The 15,768-nt window shown below is 38.1% G+C and overlaps 1 protein-coding gene across 3 annotated transcripts; it reads right to left on the bottom strand.

Moving 5' to 3' along the window:
- Positions 1-326: 326 nt before the first annotated feature.
- Positions 327-15,522, bottom strand: C9orf72 (C9orf72-SMCR8 complex subunit). Of its 3 annotated transcripts, none has more exons than XM_039733165.1 (11): positions 15,461-15,522; positions 13,503-13,988; positions 10,537-10,596; positions 9,534-9,629; positions 8,837-8,901; positions 7,953-8,025; positions 5,270-5,386; positions 4,294-4,529; positions 3,740-3,797; positions 3,141-3,250; positions 327-3,058 (listed from the first exon to the last, which is right to left on the bottom strand). In XM_039733165.1, the coding sequence occupies exons 2-11, from the start codon at positions 13,944-13,946 to the stop codon at positions 2,872-2,874; spliced, it is 1,446 nt and encodes a 481-aa protein (XP_039589099.1). In that variant the 5' UTR covers positions 13,947-13,988; positions 15,461-15,522; the 3' UTR covers positions 327-2,871. The 3 variants fall into 3 exon arrangements, with proteins under 3 accessions (XP_039589099.1, XP_039589101.1, XP_039589100.1); XM_039733167.1 differs by lacking the exon at positions 15,461-15,522 and adding an exon at positions 14,989-15,079; XM_039733166.1 differs by lacking the exon at positions 15,461-15,522 and adding an exon at positions 14,846-14,970.
- Between the last annotated feature and the right edge of the window lie 246 nt (positions 15,523-15,768).

Consider the following 15,768-nt stretch of genomic DNA (forward strand, 5'->3'; position numbering starts at 1 on the left):
TAGGTGTGCAAATACCAGGAAAAATATGCTACTAAAAAGCTTGAAAATAGTACTTCCTTTTCAAAACCAGCTGGAAGAAATGAATTTGCCTTTTTCTTTTAAATATAAGGAAATTAAATTCTGAAGAAAGGTATTCACTGACTGCTAGATAAAACATTTCTAACCTCTCACCTGTGGGATTTAAAGTTTTTGAAATTCATAATTGAGTACATTAGAGGCACAGCAAGTCCCATTGGTCTCAGCTTGAAATGACTAAGTCCTTAACAGAAATGAAAGAACTAAATAACATGTGACTTTCATCAGTGACAGCAACATCCAAGAATAACTTAATTTAACAAGAAGGAAGAAAGGTTTCTTCTTTAATACAAAGCATAAAATATAATGATGCTTTTAGATACAAAGCAGAAATTCTGTGAAAAAAATCAGCAACAATTAAAGTCCAAAAATTGTGCATGAATTTTATTACTTTGTTTCCTGAGCTGGATTTACAACACAACATGCAGATGCATTTAACAATGTACTTCACTACACATTCTGCACTTGTGACAGCTGTGCAACAAAAGTAGCAACTGAATTTCCAGTTTTTAGTAACTTCAAAAAGTAACAGATTCTTCAGTAAACAAAAGCTTCACTGTTAGTAGTGTCAGTGTTGAGTTTCCAATGCTTATCAAGCTGAAAGGTTTAATTTCAGCAACAGATTTAAATCTCTTATATTTTGACACAACTTCTACTTTAGAAGTTTTGGCAGTGTTTATTACATTTCTTTCACTATTTATCTGTGAGAATAACAACTTAAGCACATTCAGGTTCTAATGTCTCGATTGAAAATGCAGAAGGGAACAGTAGTGGTACAATGACAAACAATCTCAGCACAAGTAACTTATGTAATTCTGACAAGTTCCTCTGATGAATCACGAAGCTTGCTGCAAGAGTTCTACATGCATGTACCACAAAAGGATGGCTGTACAAAATGTCAGTTCTTTTGCAACCCAGTAACACTGGTGATGCAAACTCACAAAAATGGTGTGCAGATGGGGTTCAATTTCACAGCTTTTAGAGGCTCTAAACATTTGAGAATCTTTGTCTTTTAGGAAATGTAAGGGAATTTTGGGCATCTAAATAAAGGACAGTATTTCTTTCATAATCTGAGTATTAGACATTTCAGGAAAAATGTAAATTTAACTTCCAACTTTTCTGCCACACTGCATGAAAGTAATACTAAAAAGCTATCTTGGAAACAGAAACCTATTTACAAAGGAGAGCTATAAACAAGGTAAGCAATAAAGCAGCCACGGCTTCTCCAGTCAGTGCAGCTCTTTCTCTTTTCAATGAATATTGAGTTACGACTTTATGCTGAAACACGACACAAAGAAACTCTTATACTTGTCCAAAAAGAGCAGAGATACAACAATGTGCAGTACAGATACACCTCTCATTTCTGGGTAAAAAAAACCTCTGGATTCACCTGACACTGCATTGCTCTACATGCTACTGAGAAAGAAAAGTTGAGACATACCAACAGAAAATGTGTTTTGATTTTCAAGCTAAATTGGAGATATGCTAAGCTTAATGAAGAAGATAGGTAATCTTAATGACTAGATTTAACTTACTAAAATGCTAATCACATTAGTTAACAGCCGTGCACATCCCTAAATTAAGGATTACTAAATATATTAATAGTGATGTAAATGAAAAAAAAATACTGTTTTATCTTTTACCTCAGCTATCATCTTGATGTTCATTGGAAGGGTCTAACACTTTATTCTGAATATTTTGTTGAGCATTGGAACAATCTTCCAAGAAAGTGGTCACTGGAATCACTGTCCCTGGAAGAGTTCCAAAAATGTGTAGATGTGGTACTTAGGAACAAGGTTTATAGGTGGACCTGGCAGTTCTGGGCTAATGGTTGGACTCAATGATCTTGAAGGTCTTTTCCATTCTAAATGATTCTATGAGCCTCATGGAAACTGATAGTGCAACTACCAGTAGCAGTTTACACACAGAAGGACTGACAACTGCTGTGGAAGGATATGAGTCTTCCGTTTTGTGTTTTGAAAGACCTCAGCTGATTACTGACCAGGACCACTGACCATGATCACTGACTCCACTGCAGGACAGTCCAGAAATATATGGTACGAGTATCCTGGCTGGCACTTACATGCAGAAAGCTGCTTGAGTAAAAATCTAATTCCTATGTGCAATGTTCTGCTATTTAAGCTTCAAATAATCAATGGTTGGCACTCAGAAATAGCACTTTGTAGTATATTAGAAACTGCAAACATGTTTAAATGCTCTAAAGGAAGAAGGCAGTAGTGTTAAAAGAGGCAGATGAGTAAAAGCCATATTTAAGATTTGCGCCACATACATAAGAACAAGTTTTAAAAACTCTGAAACTCTTGGAGGCGCATTTTCTGCAACCTCCATGTTAATGAGGACATATATACTGTTTTTTTTGTGGAAACACTCAAAATACTGACACAGCAGAACAGGGAAAATCTGACACACACCTGAAAGAAATTTTTGGGGAATAAAAATTAAAATGCTTCCTTTCATCATACACTAAAACATATCCACATTTATCCACTAAGCCAATATGGCCAAGGAACCTCTGGTATCACTTTCAATTAAAAAAACACACAAACTCTGGTAACACAATTAAAAAACACACAGAAGAGATCAATTAGTTAAAATCATGCTTATCTAGCACAGCTGAAATTCCCTCTAACAAGAGCCTTACTGCTTGAGACACACCTCAGTGTTACTGTGCTCCTGATGCTTCACCCTCAGTAGACAATGCTTGTCACCAGTTTGGGGATCCCACTGACAGATTTCGTGCTCTGCAGGACTGCAATACCAGATGCAGGGAAGACTTTAAAATGTCATGAGCATGTCACGTTCTTGTACACTAGTGTAGAATGGCCTCCCAAAGATAAAGGAGTGTAGACCTGGTTTAATCTTCTCAGCCAAAGCCATTATTATGTTAAGATCGCCCTCTGCTGTCAAGTCAAGATCTATCTTTAAGCTACGAAGAGACTTAAAAGGTTTTTTGCCTTTTTGCCTGCAAGGAAACAAAAACATGTGTTTTACAAAAGAAAAAAATGAATTTATCTAAATCTGCTTTCCATCATCTGTTCACTTACGTGTCATCCTCTATGTACTTTATTAAAGTTAAGGCTTTTCTGTGAAGGACTAGCAGAAATTGTGCAAGGAAAGTACTCCTTAGAGACAAGCCAGGCTTCAGGTGAAAGATCTGTTAAAAATTAAGAATATTAGGTAGACATGGAAATTCAAGAATCATTTCAAGAATCTGGAAAATAACGAAACGTTGCAAACACACATAAGATACCCTTCATTATAGCAAAGCAGGCAAATAACAGATTTGTACATAGTCAGAATGCTTTCTATGTTTTCTATCTGCTCAGATGCAATAAATGAAGCTGTATTACAATTCAGTTTGGATAGTTATCTGAAATTATTCCCGGTCAGGTAGTTTTTTCAATACTGTAATTGTAGACACTGTTGCACAGCAATAAAAAATGTCCCTTGTTTTTCACACTTAAGCAGAGGTTCAGTTTTACATCAATATTTTTCTTTCTACTTATGTAGAGAAGAATCACAGCAGTAGTATGAAGAAAAGCTACCAAACCATTAAATGATGTATTTGTGTTAAATTATCTGTTATTAGAGGTCAAACTACTGAACTGTGTTTCTTTCTTTTTCTGAAAAAAACAACAATTACCTGATCCAGGAAGGCTTTTACTAATGTATCTCTATGCACGATATCTTGAAAGACATTTCTGTAGAAAAGAAAATGAATAAATGTGTGAGTTAATGCCAGTAAGGGATATTAACCTTCTAGGAGTTGAACACAGCAGTAGCATTACTGTTGATAGTCTGGTTGAAATTAAAAGTGAATTTAAAATTGTAGTAAATGATAATTCTGGTATTTTTAAAGATAACACAGAATTTTAAAGCACTCAGATGAAATGAACTAAATCCAGAAAAGCCATTGGTCTCTGTCAAATACACATATCTCTATTATATCCCTAATTAAAACAGGCAAAAAAAATTATATGACATGGTCAGAATTATTACTGAGAATTAATTTCAATATATTTGATATAACCAAACTACTGAAGGACCTGGTAAATTCTGCCAAAACAAGTGTAAATACCAGAACTGAGTAAGTTTTTTACCTTTTAAGAAGCTCTATGTAGTTTATTAACAAGTAGGCTCTGTACTGTACACTCTTATCAAGAGTCAAGTAACTTTGTGAGATGTAAGAATACGTACAAATCAGGTGTGAAACTCTCATCTGTGTGGATAATATGATCTTGAGACATTTCTTCATCTGAATTAGCTCTCCAAAATGCTGTCAGTTCAGATCTCATGTATCGTCGTTGGTTATAGATGTGTTCATGACAAGGGGGCATCTGCTTCACGGTATTGACATCAACATCTATATGTGTAGTAGGGTATGGGGCATACATTACTTGACGGAAGGGCAACACAAAGCTTCCTGTTGCATCCTGTTTTAGTGGAAAAAAAATCCCTGTTTTACTTTAAAATGCGAAGCTGTACTGGGACAAAACAATATTAAAACATCGTGCCTACATTTTATAAGCCATTTGTTTGTATGTATTTTGTTTGGGACAACTGGTGGTTGTATTGCAGTAGTAAGTCCTTAATACTGGATGATTTCCTTAACAAAAAGATGAAAAAGGTACTGAGGTGACCTGTGTATTAGAGTATTGCTCACGTTTGTGAGCCCATAAGCATTACAGCATTGTAATTGACTGGTAAGTTCAGACTTCTTACTAGAGCAAGAAGCATTATTTTTCTAGTCATCTTCACCCACTGCTACAGACTGTTTAAAATACTTGGAAACTCCAGGCCCGGTAAGACAGTTCTTCCTTGGTTTTGTTAAAACACAAAAACTTAAATGACTTTTGGGATTCTAGCCCCAGCCAGACAAAAGCGCATTGTTACTGTACCTCAAAGTACAGGAACAATTCTGAACAATCCTCAAGAAACAAATGTGTCATAGAAAAGACTGGCTTGGAATTTCAACGAATGTGTCATAGAAAAGACTGGCTTGGAATTTCAACATGAAGATAATTACAAGGAAAGTTACAAAGCCAGAAAAAATGACATCAAGGGACAGTGACACGTTTTTGAACGCGTATATGTGTGTATATCATATGCAAAAACATACACTGAAGAATGTTCTTAAACTACTAAAGAAAAGAACTTTCCTAAGCATACTTACTTTGAGTAAGCCTTGAACAAAAAGTCCTGACTCGTATTTGAAAGAGGACTCACTTCTACAGAGTCTGGAACACTTCCGCTCAGATGGTGTGAGAAACAGGCACAACGTTCTCACAATCTGCATTAAAAAGAATAGTTTGAAAAGTATAAAAATGTAAGGAAATAAGTCTGACTAGACTGTGTATTGAAATGTCTTGTATTAGGCATTTCAAATTATGAACAAAAGAATTCACCATGTTTATTATAAAAGCCAAAACTTTATAAAAGGCTACAGAACAGTGACATGCTTACTTTTACTTTTTTTAAAATTACTGGTGCTGTAAGTCACACTACTCCAACTTCTTGTCAAATGATGAAAAAATCCTACACATTCTTGTAACCAAGTTTGGTTTTTACCCAATTATATAGAACAAATAATTTTTGTGTTCTACATCTTTCTTTTAATAAATATGATACAAATATTACAGTGATTACTTTCCTAGCCTTTCAGGCCTCTTATTTTGTTCATTCCCTATTAAAATAGCAGTTATTGTCTCAAATCAGGCACAGTCAATTTTGTAAATAAGCACTGATGCTTATTTCCTCAGTAATTTCCTTAAACTCTCTACTACTATAAACACAGGTACTTCACCACACATCTTCAAACTTCTGAGCTGAAATAGCTGCAAGTAATCACTCCATATACAACACGTATTCCATTCCGCTCATCTTTCAGTCTTAACCTGTGGTGTCTTATCTGTGTCTGTAATATATTTGCAAAGGCTATCCTTGCACAACATGTTTCTGCAGTACCTAAAACAATGACAACACGATTTCTGACTGACGCTTTTTGTCACAATATGCCACAAGTGTTTTTTTTTTACTTTGAGGCAAGCTGAAATAATATGCTATTAAGAAAGCAGTTACTTCCGAAGAGTTGTACCATGACACAAGGAGCATGCTGCTGATAAGAACATGTGTAGAATTAATTTATGAAATTTATCCTGGATGTATCTTGAGGCTCACATTATTTTATACTGTTTTTTCCTCTACTGTCTAGCTTATTGATATATTATTTTACACATTCATAACCATTTAGACATTAGATCCTTTTTATTAACTATTAAATGATCTATAAGTTACTTATAACTACTTAGGCTTCAAACACTTCCTCTTGTATTATATATAGCATATATGTGTACATATGTAACAATATATATATTCATATATTCACATTGAAGAAATAGATATATGTTCCACAAAACACAGGCAGCTCATGGCACAGAAGCCTCTTTACTGCCAGTGCAGGAGAAATTATGGAGACACTAATTGTTTAAGAGCATACAGACAATAGCCAATGATATGGGTATTGTCTGTATCCTCACCACTACCAGTGTTCCCCAGAGCTTAGTTCTGGGCTTGGTCATAATTAACATCTTTACTGATGATCTGGATATGGGATTGAGTGCACCCTCAGTCAGTTTGCAGATGACAGCAAGCTGGGCAGAAGTGTTGATCTGCTTAAAGGTAGGAAGGCTCTGCAGAGAGACCTGATCAGACAGACTTGATTAATGGGCCAAGGACAAACTGCATGAGGCGCAAAAAGACCAAGTGCTGGGTTCTGCCCTTGGGTTACAACAATCCCATGCAGCACTACAGGCTTGGGGCAGAGTCACTGGAGAGCTGTTCAGGAGAAAGGGACCTGGGGGTGCTGGTTGACAGCCACTTGAAATGAGCGAGCAGTGTGCCCAGGTAATAACAAAGGCCAGTGGCATCCTAGCCAGTATCAGCAGGATACTCTGGCCAGCAGGACCAGGGCAGTGCTTGTCCCCTTGTACTTAGTTCTCATGAGCCCACAGCTCAAATGGTGTCTTTACTTCTGGGCTTCTCACTTCAAAAAGGACACTGAAGAGCTGGAGTGTGTCTAGAGAAGAGCAACAAGGCTCATGAAAGGACTAGAAAACATGTCTTAGGAGGAATGGCTATTTAGTCTTGAGAAAAGGAGGCTCAGGTGACCTTATCACTCTCTACAGCTCCACGAAAGGAGCGTGCAGTGAGGTGAGGACCAGTCTCTCTTGCGTCTCCAGTCTCTGCTGTGCCTGAAGTGAGAGGACAAGAGGAAATGGTCTTAAAAATGAGACAAGGGAGATTCAGATTAATTATTATACAAAAAATTTCACTGTTAGCTGTCAGGCACTGGAATAGGTTTCCCAGGGAGGTGGCGGAGATGCCATATCTGGACGTGTTTAAGAGGCATCTGTATCTGGTGCTGGGTGATGTGGTTGAGTGGTTTAGGGGTTACAGTGGCAGTGCTGGGTGGATGGTTGGACTGGATGACCTTAAAGGTCTCTTCCACGTTTGATCATTCTAAGATTCTATGACATAGCTGAAATGGACAAGCCAGTTAGGTCTCTTTGATTTGTGTATTTTAGCTAAAAAACCCCTAATTTTAAAAGCTCAGACTCATTTACTACTCATTTATGTACTGTATCAGTTCAATACATCAGTTTTCTCATAGTTGTCAGAATACAACTGAAAGTCAATTTTCTGGCAGAATTCTTTTCTGCTAGACCAGTAAACTGAAGATAGCCAGACAACAGTACTCCTTCCTTCTTCAGCCTCAAGAATGTTTATAGATTAACTCTGTTCCAAGTAACACTCATAATAATCAGCATTTAAGTTCCGTTTATAAGAAAGTATGTTACCTTATTAACTTTTTCTGCACTGCTTCCTACGACTACAGAACAACCACAGGTCTGCAGGTGTGAACTAATTGCACTGCAAGTAAAAACAGACATAGGTTAATACACTTAATCACATTTTTTGAATGAAACAATTGTCACCTTCACAAGAAGAGTAGTGTTTCAAGTATAAATATAGCCTACATGCCCATAACCATAGGACTTTAAACAGCAGCATAGGTTACTGCTGAAATCCAAAAGTTCAATTATTTTTCCAGTATTGGAAGCACATGTGATACTGTATAAATGGATGGCACCAACCACTACATATATGAATGCAGTTATGCAGGAGATACAATGAAAGGTAACAGAACATCAGTTAAAACCTATTAAATATATTATCCCACAGGAAGAGACCAAGTTGCTCTCAAGTTCAACTATTTCCACTTAAAAATTAAAAACAGGGGAAAAAGAAAAATACACAACTCAACAATAAGCATGCTATATGCCAAACCATTAAGGACTCTTATTTAGTTTATGCACAACCCATGTTTTTTGCTATTTAAAAAAATGCAAGACTGTGACTTAGAGTCTTATAAAATTTAAGGTAGATATCAAAGAAAAACATGTATTTGATAGGAATTCTATTATCAAACAAATAATCCTGTGACAACAGAGTCTACAGAAATGCAGCTATTAGCCCGGAACCATTCTTTTAAAATGACAGAAACTTTGTAACATTTTACTGACAAAAATCTCAAAAAAGCCAAATACATGTCATTATTCCCCCTCCTATACAGAAATCTATTCCAATCCATGTTCACATGCACATGCAGATATATACATTTAGATGCATACACAAGTTTAAATCATTTTACTACAGCATAAATCAAAACTGAATTTCATACTTGAGGAGAAAGCCTTCATGGCAACTATCCCCAATGTCATCATCATTTAGCACTGTGTCACTTATCTGAAATGCAAGTAAATATAAACAAAAGTTAGACAAGGATCTGATCACCTTCCAATTAATTGATTTTTGCTTTGATACATGGGAACTGTTTGGAAACTATTTAAGTTAAATTGTAAGGCTTCCCCGAAAAGCACAATCTTAAGAAGACCTGTCTTCAGACAAAACATTTTGAATATAAGAAAGTCACTTGATTATTAAGTCTTCACCAGTCAAAAATCAGGTTTCTCCTAGTGGGTTTTTTTTTTCTGTAAAAAATGTTCAGAATAGTTTAGATTGGTCCATGTCGTATCACTTCTACTTCTTCCATGAGAACACTGTAATGTGCTAAAACAGGTATGAACATCAATCCATTTATCTGCCCATTCACTTTGGTTTACATCAAACTGACTTTCCATTTGTACAAGGACATCGTCCTATGCAGTCAATTTTGCTAAGTGATGACCATAAAAAATACTGCCATTACACCACTTAGGAGAACTTGATGTGAAGCAATAGAAGTGTACAAGAATTTAGGAAAATGGGTATTTTCTCTGGCAAAGTGAGTACCACAGTAAAGGCCTGAAGCTATGTTTCATCCAGAGGGAAAAAATCACTTTTCAAAAATTCAGATTAAAAATAAAACAAGAACTTACATCTATTTCTTCGGGAACACTGTGTGATTTCATAGATGAAAGAAGTTCCATTACAGGAATGACTTCTCCTGTCAGCATTGGAATGATGCTCTGACCCTAAACAATAAATAAGTTGCTTGAAGTAAAAGCACATTGGGTAGTATTAGAAGTTACTATCAACATGAACTTGCAGTATTACATGCAAAGCATCCTAACTTCCTACTCCTTGGAAGGGTAGTATGAGCAGAAATTGATGCACAGACTTCTTGGGCTTTGCTTATCAATAATTATAAACTGGAAACATATATTTGGCTTCTTAACATCACACCTAAAATGCATATCTGGGTCTTATGCTAATTTTCAGCATCAATTTTGATTTGCCTAGACACCAAGTATTTGATGTGAGATAATTTGACCATACTATGTTACGTGCAATCACTGATAAGGATTTCATGTGCAAGTCTGATCTTATAACAACAACTGGAAACCAAAACCAGGCATACTACTCATTAACATACAAAAATAATTTCCTGACTTACCTATCACAAGCAAAGGAAGCCACAGTCTCATATTTAGAGTTTCAGAAATCAAATTCTTTTCACAGTCTCATCCATTAAGTCTCCAAGCATATTTTAACATGACAGACTCTGTATGTCCCTGTAATTCTAAGCATAACCTAATGGAAAAACAACCTTGATAGGAGGCTGGCATAACTCTATGCAAGTGGCTACCTTTACAGAACTTCAAGTTCAAGTTAGTAAGTTTCCTTTTCTGAAAGATAATATTCTTCACAAATTCCTACTTTATTCCTAAAGTGATGAAACGTAATTTCTTTTCATTTGATCACAGCTGCCATCATCCTGTCTTCAGAAACTTTGTCTAGTGTGCATGTCACATTATTAGCCAGTCTAATGCATCCTCCTGGATCCCAAAAATAAGAAGCAACACCAACTTCTACAGTCATCAGAGGCAGTCAAATGGTTTTGTAATGGTGTGCCATATGCATCCACCAGATGGCCCTTACCTGATCCTCCATTCTTTCTGTGCCTTCCAAGACAATCTTCTGGAAATGTTCTTGCCTCTCCTGAGCAAGAGAAGCAGTTAAACATAAACGCTCTGGCATTTGTTCATGTATGTATGCACACACCAGGCACTCAGTACAGTTTTGTCCCTGCAGAGTGAGGCTTCTTACATTAATATTTTGATGTTCAAGTACTTTTTCTTTTACAGAGTTGACTTTAGGAGGAAGTGATGCCATGCAACACAAATCAATGCTCCCTGCTCTGCCCTCCACTGCACATCTCCCATGTTTGGGCAGTAAAGGAAGGGTTTGACGACAATGTCAAAACACTTTCATTATTACAGATCAAGAAAATGACAGATTATCAGATTATGGTGAAGAATTCCACTTTATGTATGGATTTTTATTTTCAGATGGATACAGTATAGATTGAGGATTCCTGACACAACAGGATAAAAATAAGATCTTCAGAATGAGAAAAACTATTTGACTGGGGAGGGTGGGAAACAGAAGACTTTTTTTCCCCCACCCCTTGAGGCACTTAAAAGTCTTCAAAACATTGTTTTCCAACTAAGTACAGGAGACATGAAACCTCAGAGTATACAAAACAATGTACAAGAGGCTGAACAAAGCTTTGAAAACAGACTCATCAGCAGCTAAATAGCAAACTGCATTTAAAATGAACTTACAATGGGTATGAAGTTATTATTCACCAAGAGGATTTGGAATTAATTGCTGGAGCATCAATAAAAGTCACAAAAAATAGCAGATGCTGGGAGAACTAATGATACATTTTGCTAGATGCTGATAGGTTATTGCATTTTTATTGGTTAATCATTAGTTTCTTGTGACTGACCTAGGCAGAGTTAATCAACTTCAAGCGTGAAAAGAGTTTGGAAGAGTCTTTTTTGAGCAGATGAATAGAGAATAAGCTAAAGTAGTTTGCCCTTAAACAGCAATAAAACTTTTCTAACCACCTAAAAGAAGCATCAGGTTAAAAACAACACTGCAACAAGGCAGATTCCTTCAGGGCTCTTCCACCCTTCAGTCAGAGAAGGCAGACATCCTTGACAGTCATTTAGAAAAACTCAAGTCTTCTTGAAGATAAAGCTGAACAAATGGCTTAAGCTACTTCTTTTGAAAAATATAACTGTTGAAAAGTATTAGACAAAACATACAAATCATAAATTGGAGTAAGTGAATGGGGTTTCTAATCCCATATGGATGACTTGCTCAGAGTTGTCTCTCTTTGCCAGTCTGAACACTGCTCCATGTTTCCCCTAATTCCTGAGTTCAAAAGGCTCTTCTGATCTTAAGTCTAGCTGGAAATGTTGTCTGGCTCTACAGAGAAGTAATGAGAGCTAATATTCACAACTATTAGAACATCCAGAACAGATCCAGATCCAGATCCAGATCGGACTTGATAATTTTTTTTGATTTGCTGTATGTAACCATATCTGCTAAAATGCCTCAAAATGCAAACTACAGAATTAAACTGTTTTAACTTATTATCATAGTTACGATTATTCTACAAATCATGCCTAAATTTTAATGTACATTTTACAAGCAGTTTTCTCTTTTCTGAATTAGACTGAAAAACTGCAGATATATGCAGGGATCTGTGCTTTCCCTGGGGGGAAAAAAAAAAAGATAATAAATGTATATTTCAGAATTCAGAATGTACTGCTGTCTCAGCTAATTCAGCTGACCTACCTGCTTAGAGAGAAAAAAAAAAATCATTCTCTATGCTGCTTGAAGGTCACTTCTACTGTGAAAACATACTAGTATGGAGCAGTACCTAAAAACTGTGAAAATGTATTACAGCTAAAAATGATAGATAATTCTTATTTTACCACTCCTATTAGAAGTCAGTGCAGAGGACACTACATGAAAGCAGCAATGTAATCAGGAACATGAGACAGCATTCCCACTAACATCTACGAGGGTTTTTAAAGACTAGATAAGGAATTAAATATTTGTGTTTCTACTACATTGAGAAAGAACTTTATCTACTATCCTCCCTCTAAAAATAAATCCCAGAAACTGTGAAAAGCCAGTGTTTCAGAAAGCACTACCAGCCATAATCAGGCAATACAGCAAAACATAAACCTCACCACAAAAATAATATCAGCTTGTTATTTCTGTAATTAGTTCAGATAAGAGCACTAAAAGAGTATATTTAAAGTAGGCTGACTACGGTTTTCAGAACAGAAGATACCACACAAATGTGCATCACCATATTCATTACAGCTGATGGGCCTAAGACAGCTTGAACTCCATAAAGATGAAAAAAATTTTAATTTTTACCATTAGACTGTTATTTAGTTTCAAGAAAAACACATAAAAGATTTCACTTAATAAGGAAATATCCATGCCTTACCCAAAAGGTCAGAGTTCCAGCGCTTAAGAAAAATTTGGCATGTCTTCCTTTTTGAGTTTCAGGAGTAGAAATATTTGGACTGAAGTAGATGTACTTTTGCAGATTTCCCTTTAGTTCTACACCGTTTAAGTCCTGACAAACTCTTTGTTAACACCCTCTTTTTTTAATATAAACATGTAACAGTAATGGGAAGATTAATTGTATCAGTTCCCTTTTCTGGACCTCAACAAGGGAAACAACAATTTGAAACACAGTAAATTTACAATTATACCAAATTTAAACACACAAATTAACACAATTAAAAGCAACAATTTATATGAAATTCATTGAGATAAAAACTGTACAGGAAACCTCTTTCAACTACACAGTCTTGTAAAGGCTATACAGTATCACCAGGATAATCCCATGAATAAAAATCGCAGCCTTGAATTTGCTGATTTATAATCTGATAACTTTTAACCCTCAAAACTGTATAGAGACCTGCCTTTTCTGAGTTTGTGTCTCCGGACTCCACATAACAGCATCTCAATTTTTGCTTCTACACAAAGACAATCTAACAACTATTTTAAGTAAAGAACAATAAACTTACCTTATGCATCCATATCCTTCCTTTCCTTATAATATGTGTTAACCTATCCACGCACACTCTGTGAAGTGGCAGGTAGAAACCAAGTTCACTTTGCGGAAGTATAATTGATAGTCCATATGTGCTTCTGTCTCCGTTCCAGTTTCCATCAAAGATTAATGACACAATGATTACTCTTTTTTCGGCCAAAACAAAGAACTTCACATCTATTGCGCCACTTTCTGCATTCCGAAGTATTTCTCCATTCAGGGTGTGGTTAGCAAGAAAAGTTATTTCACCGTCACTGAGAAGTACCTGTTCTGTCTTTGGAGCCCAAATGTGTCGCACTCGGGGGCCAAGAATATTGTCCCAGTAAGCAAATGTGGCAGCTAGTAATGGTGACTCACCATTCAAAGAGATCTCTGTCTTAGCAACTGCAGGAGATGGTGGTGGACAAAGAGCTGACATGCCTGTTTCCTCTCTCTTGTCTAACTAAAATACTTACATTACCTAAAAAAAAGAAAAAAAAATTGTAGGAAAAACATTAGAGCAGCCCTCATAAATTATCTCATCTTCTTTTTACATGGGCAGATAGTGTTAGTGTTAGGACTTGTTTTAAGCCAAGACAGGAAGTATTTAGATTAGATGTCAGGAAGTCATTCTTTACTGGTCACATGTAATGCACTGGAAAAAGTTGCCCAGAGAAGTGGATGCCCACTCCCCAGCAATGCTCAAGGCCAGGCTGGATGGAGCACTGAGCAACACTATTCAGTGGGATGGCATGCCTGCCCAGAGCCAGGGGCATTGGAACTACATCATCTTTAAGGTTCCTACTAATCAACGTCTTTCCACAATTCTTTTCTTTCCAAATGACACTTTCAAGAGGCAATCTGGCTTCTTCACCTGAGATTTCATCATAGACTTCATTCAGGAAGGAAGTTTGTATATATACATATGTATGTTTCACATAAAAAAGTGGTATGCTTTACAATCATTAGTCATACCTCAAATGCCCTTTACTCACTATAGAAATATGATGAACCTGCACAACGTACAGCTTGTGTTCAAAAACTGACACGATAAATCTATTCTTTACATCATACACAGGGTGTTATGATACAAGTGCTCAGCACTTTATAGAATATATTGACGGATAACTTCTTATCTTGTGGGGACACAATCCCTGAACATCTTCTCTAGCTGTTTCCACCAACTCTACAGCTTCCCCATTCTGATGAGCCTATAGAAGACAACAGGAAGTTCCATCTTCCCGAAAAGTTAGACTAAAGACACAGGAAGACATGAAATAAAAAAAGTTTGCAAATAAATTCAACCAAGGACAGAAAACTGTAACAGCTAGAACCCACCCATAATGAGGAAAACCTTTCATGAGCAGCTGGGCAACCTTCCTCTCCTTTCTGCCTGCAGCACTCCAGATGACAGCAACAGGGAATCCCACCCGGGACCAACAGAGCAGGAACACACACCTCACTACCGCAGCTTAACTCACCAGAGCTCCGTATCTAAAGTTCTTTATTTATTTGTTTATCACCTCACAGCAGAAGTGTAAAACCTCTTTCGCTCCGGCTTCTTCTCAGGAGGCAGCCGGGGCCCCGCCCGAAAGGCAGCCGGGAAGCCACGGCCATCTGACTTGGCCATCTGACACCGTGACTTTACGACTTTCAGGGAAGACACGGCGTCAACCACCCCTACCGACCCCCTGCACCCACGGGCTGACCAGAGGCTCGCTTTCACACCGTCTCTCCACCGCGGCCGCTTCACCTCGGCGGCTGCGGCACCTCCCCGCTGCCGGCCCGGATCAGGCCCGGGTGCACCGTCCGGATGTGGTCTGAACCTCTCGGGGAGGCGGCGGGGAGGCAGCTGCGGGATGGCCCCACTCCTTTCCCCGCGGAGCAGAGAGGCCGCTAACACCATCCCCGGCACTAACGCAGCCCCGCCACCCCGGCCCGCGCCCGCCTCACCTCGGCTTCGGCCGCTGCCCCGCGCCTGCGCCGCGCCGCCCCTGCCGCACACCGCGGGCTCCCGGGCCGAGCGCGGGGAGCCGTGCTGGTGTGTGACCGACCGCCCCGGGCCGGGCCGCGGGGAGCCGTGCTGGTGTGTGACCGCCCCGGTGTGACCCGCGGGGAGCCGAGCCGGGGTGACTCCCCGGACAGGGGAAGGCCTGCCGGTGCATCCCTTGGCGCGGGGAGTGGCTCGCACTGGCGGGTCCCACGGAAGGAAACAGGCCCAACCCAGTGCAGATTGTGGAGGAAGCCAAAAGACGAAACTG

The sequence above is a fragment of the Passer montanus genome, unplaced genomic scaffold, assembly GCF_014805655.1.
Source record: "Passer montanus isolate IOZ18808 unplaced genomic scaffold, ASM1480565v1 scaffold84, whole genome shotgun sequence".
Taxonomy (NCBI): Eukaryota; Metazoa; Chordata; class Aves; order Passeriformes; family Passeridae; genus Passer; species Passer montanus.

Excerpts from the sequence above, each read along its gene's own strand:
- C9orf72 (XM_039733165.1), bottom strand. The coding sequence starts at position 13,946 with ATGTCAGCTCTTTGTCCACCACCATCTCCTGCAGTTGCTAAGACAGAG. Across the intron at positions 8,902-9,533 it reads GTGTTCCCGAAGAAATAGAT|ATAAGTGACACAGTGCTAAA; the intron begins GTAAGTTCTTGT and ends CTTGCATTTCAG. Across the intron at positions 3,059-3,140 it reads AAGTACATAGAGGATGACAC|GCAAAAAGGCAAAAAACCTT; the intron begins GTAAGTGAACAG and ends GTTTCCTTGCAG.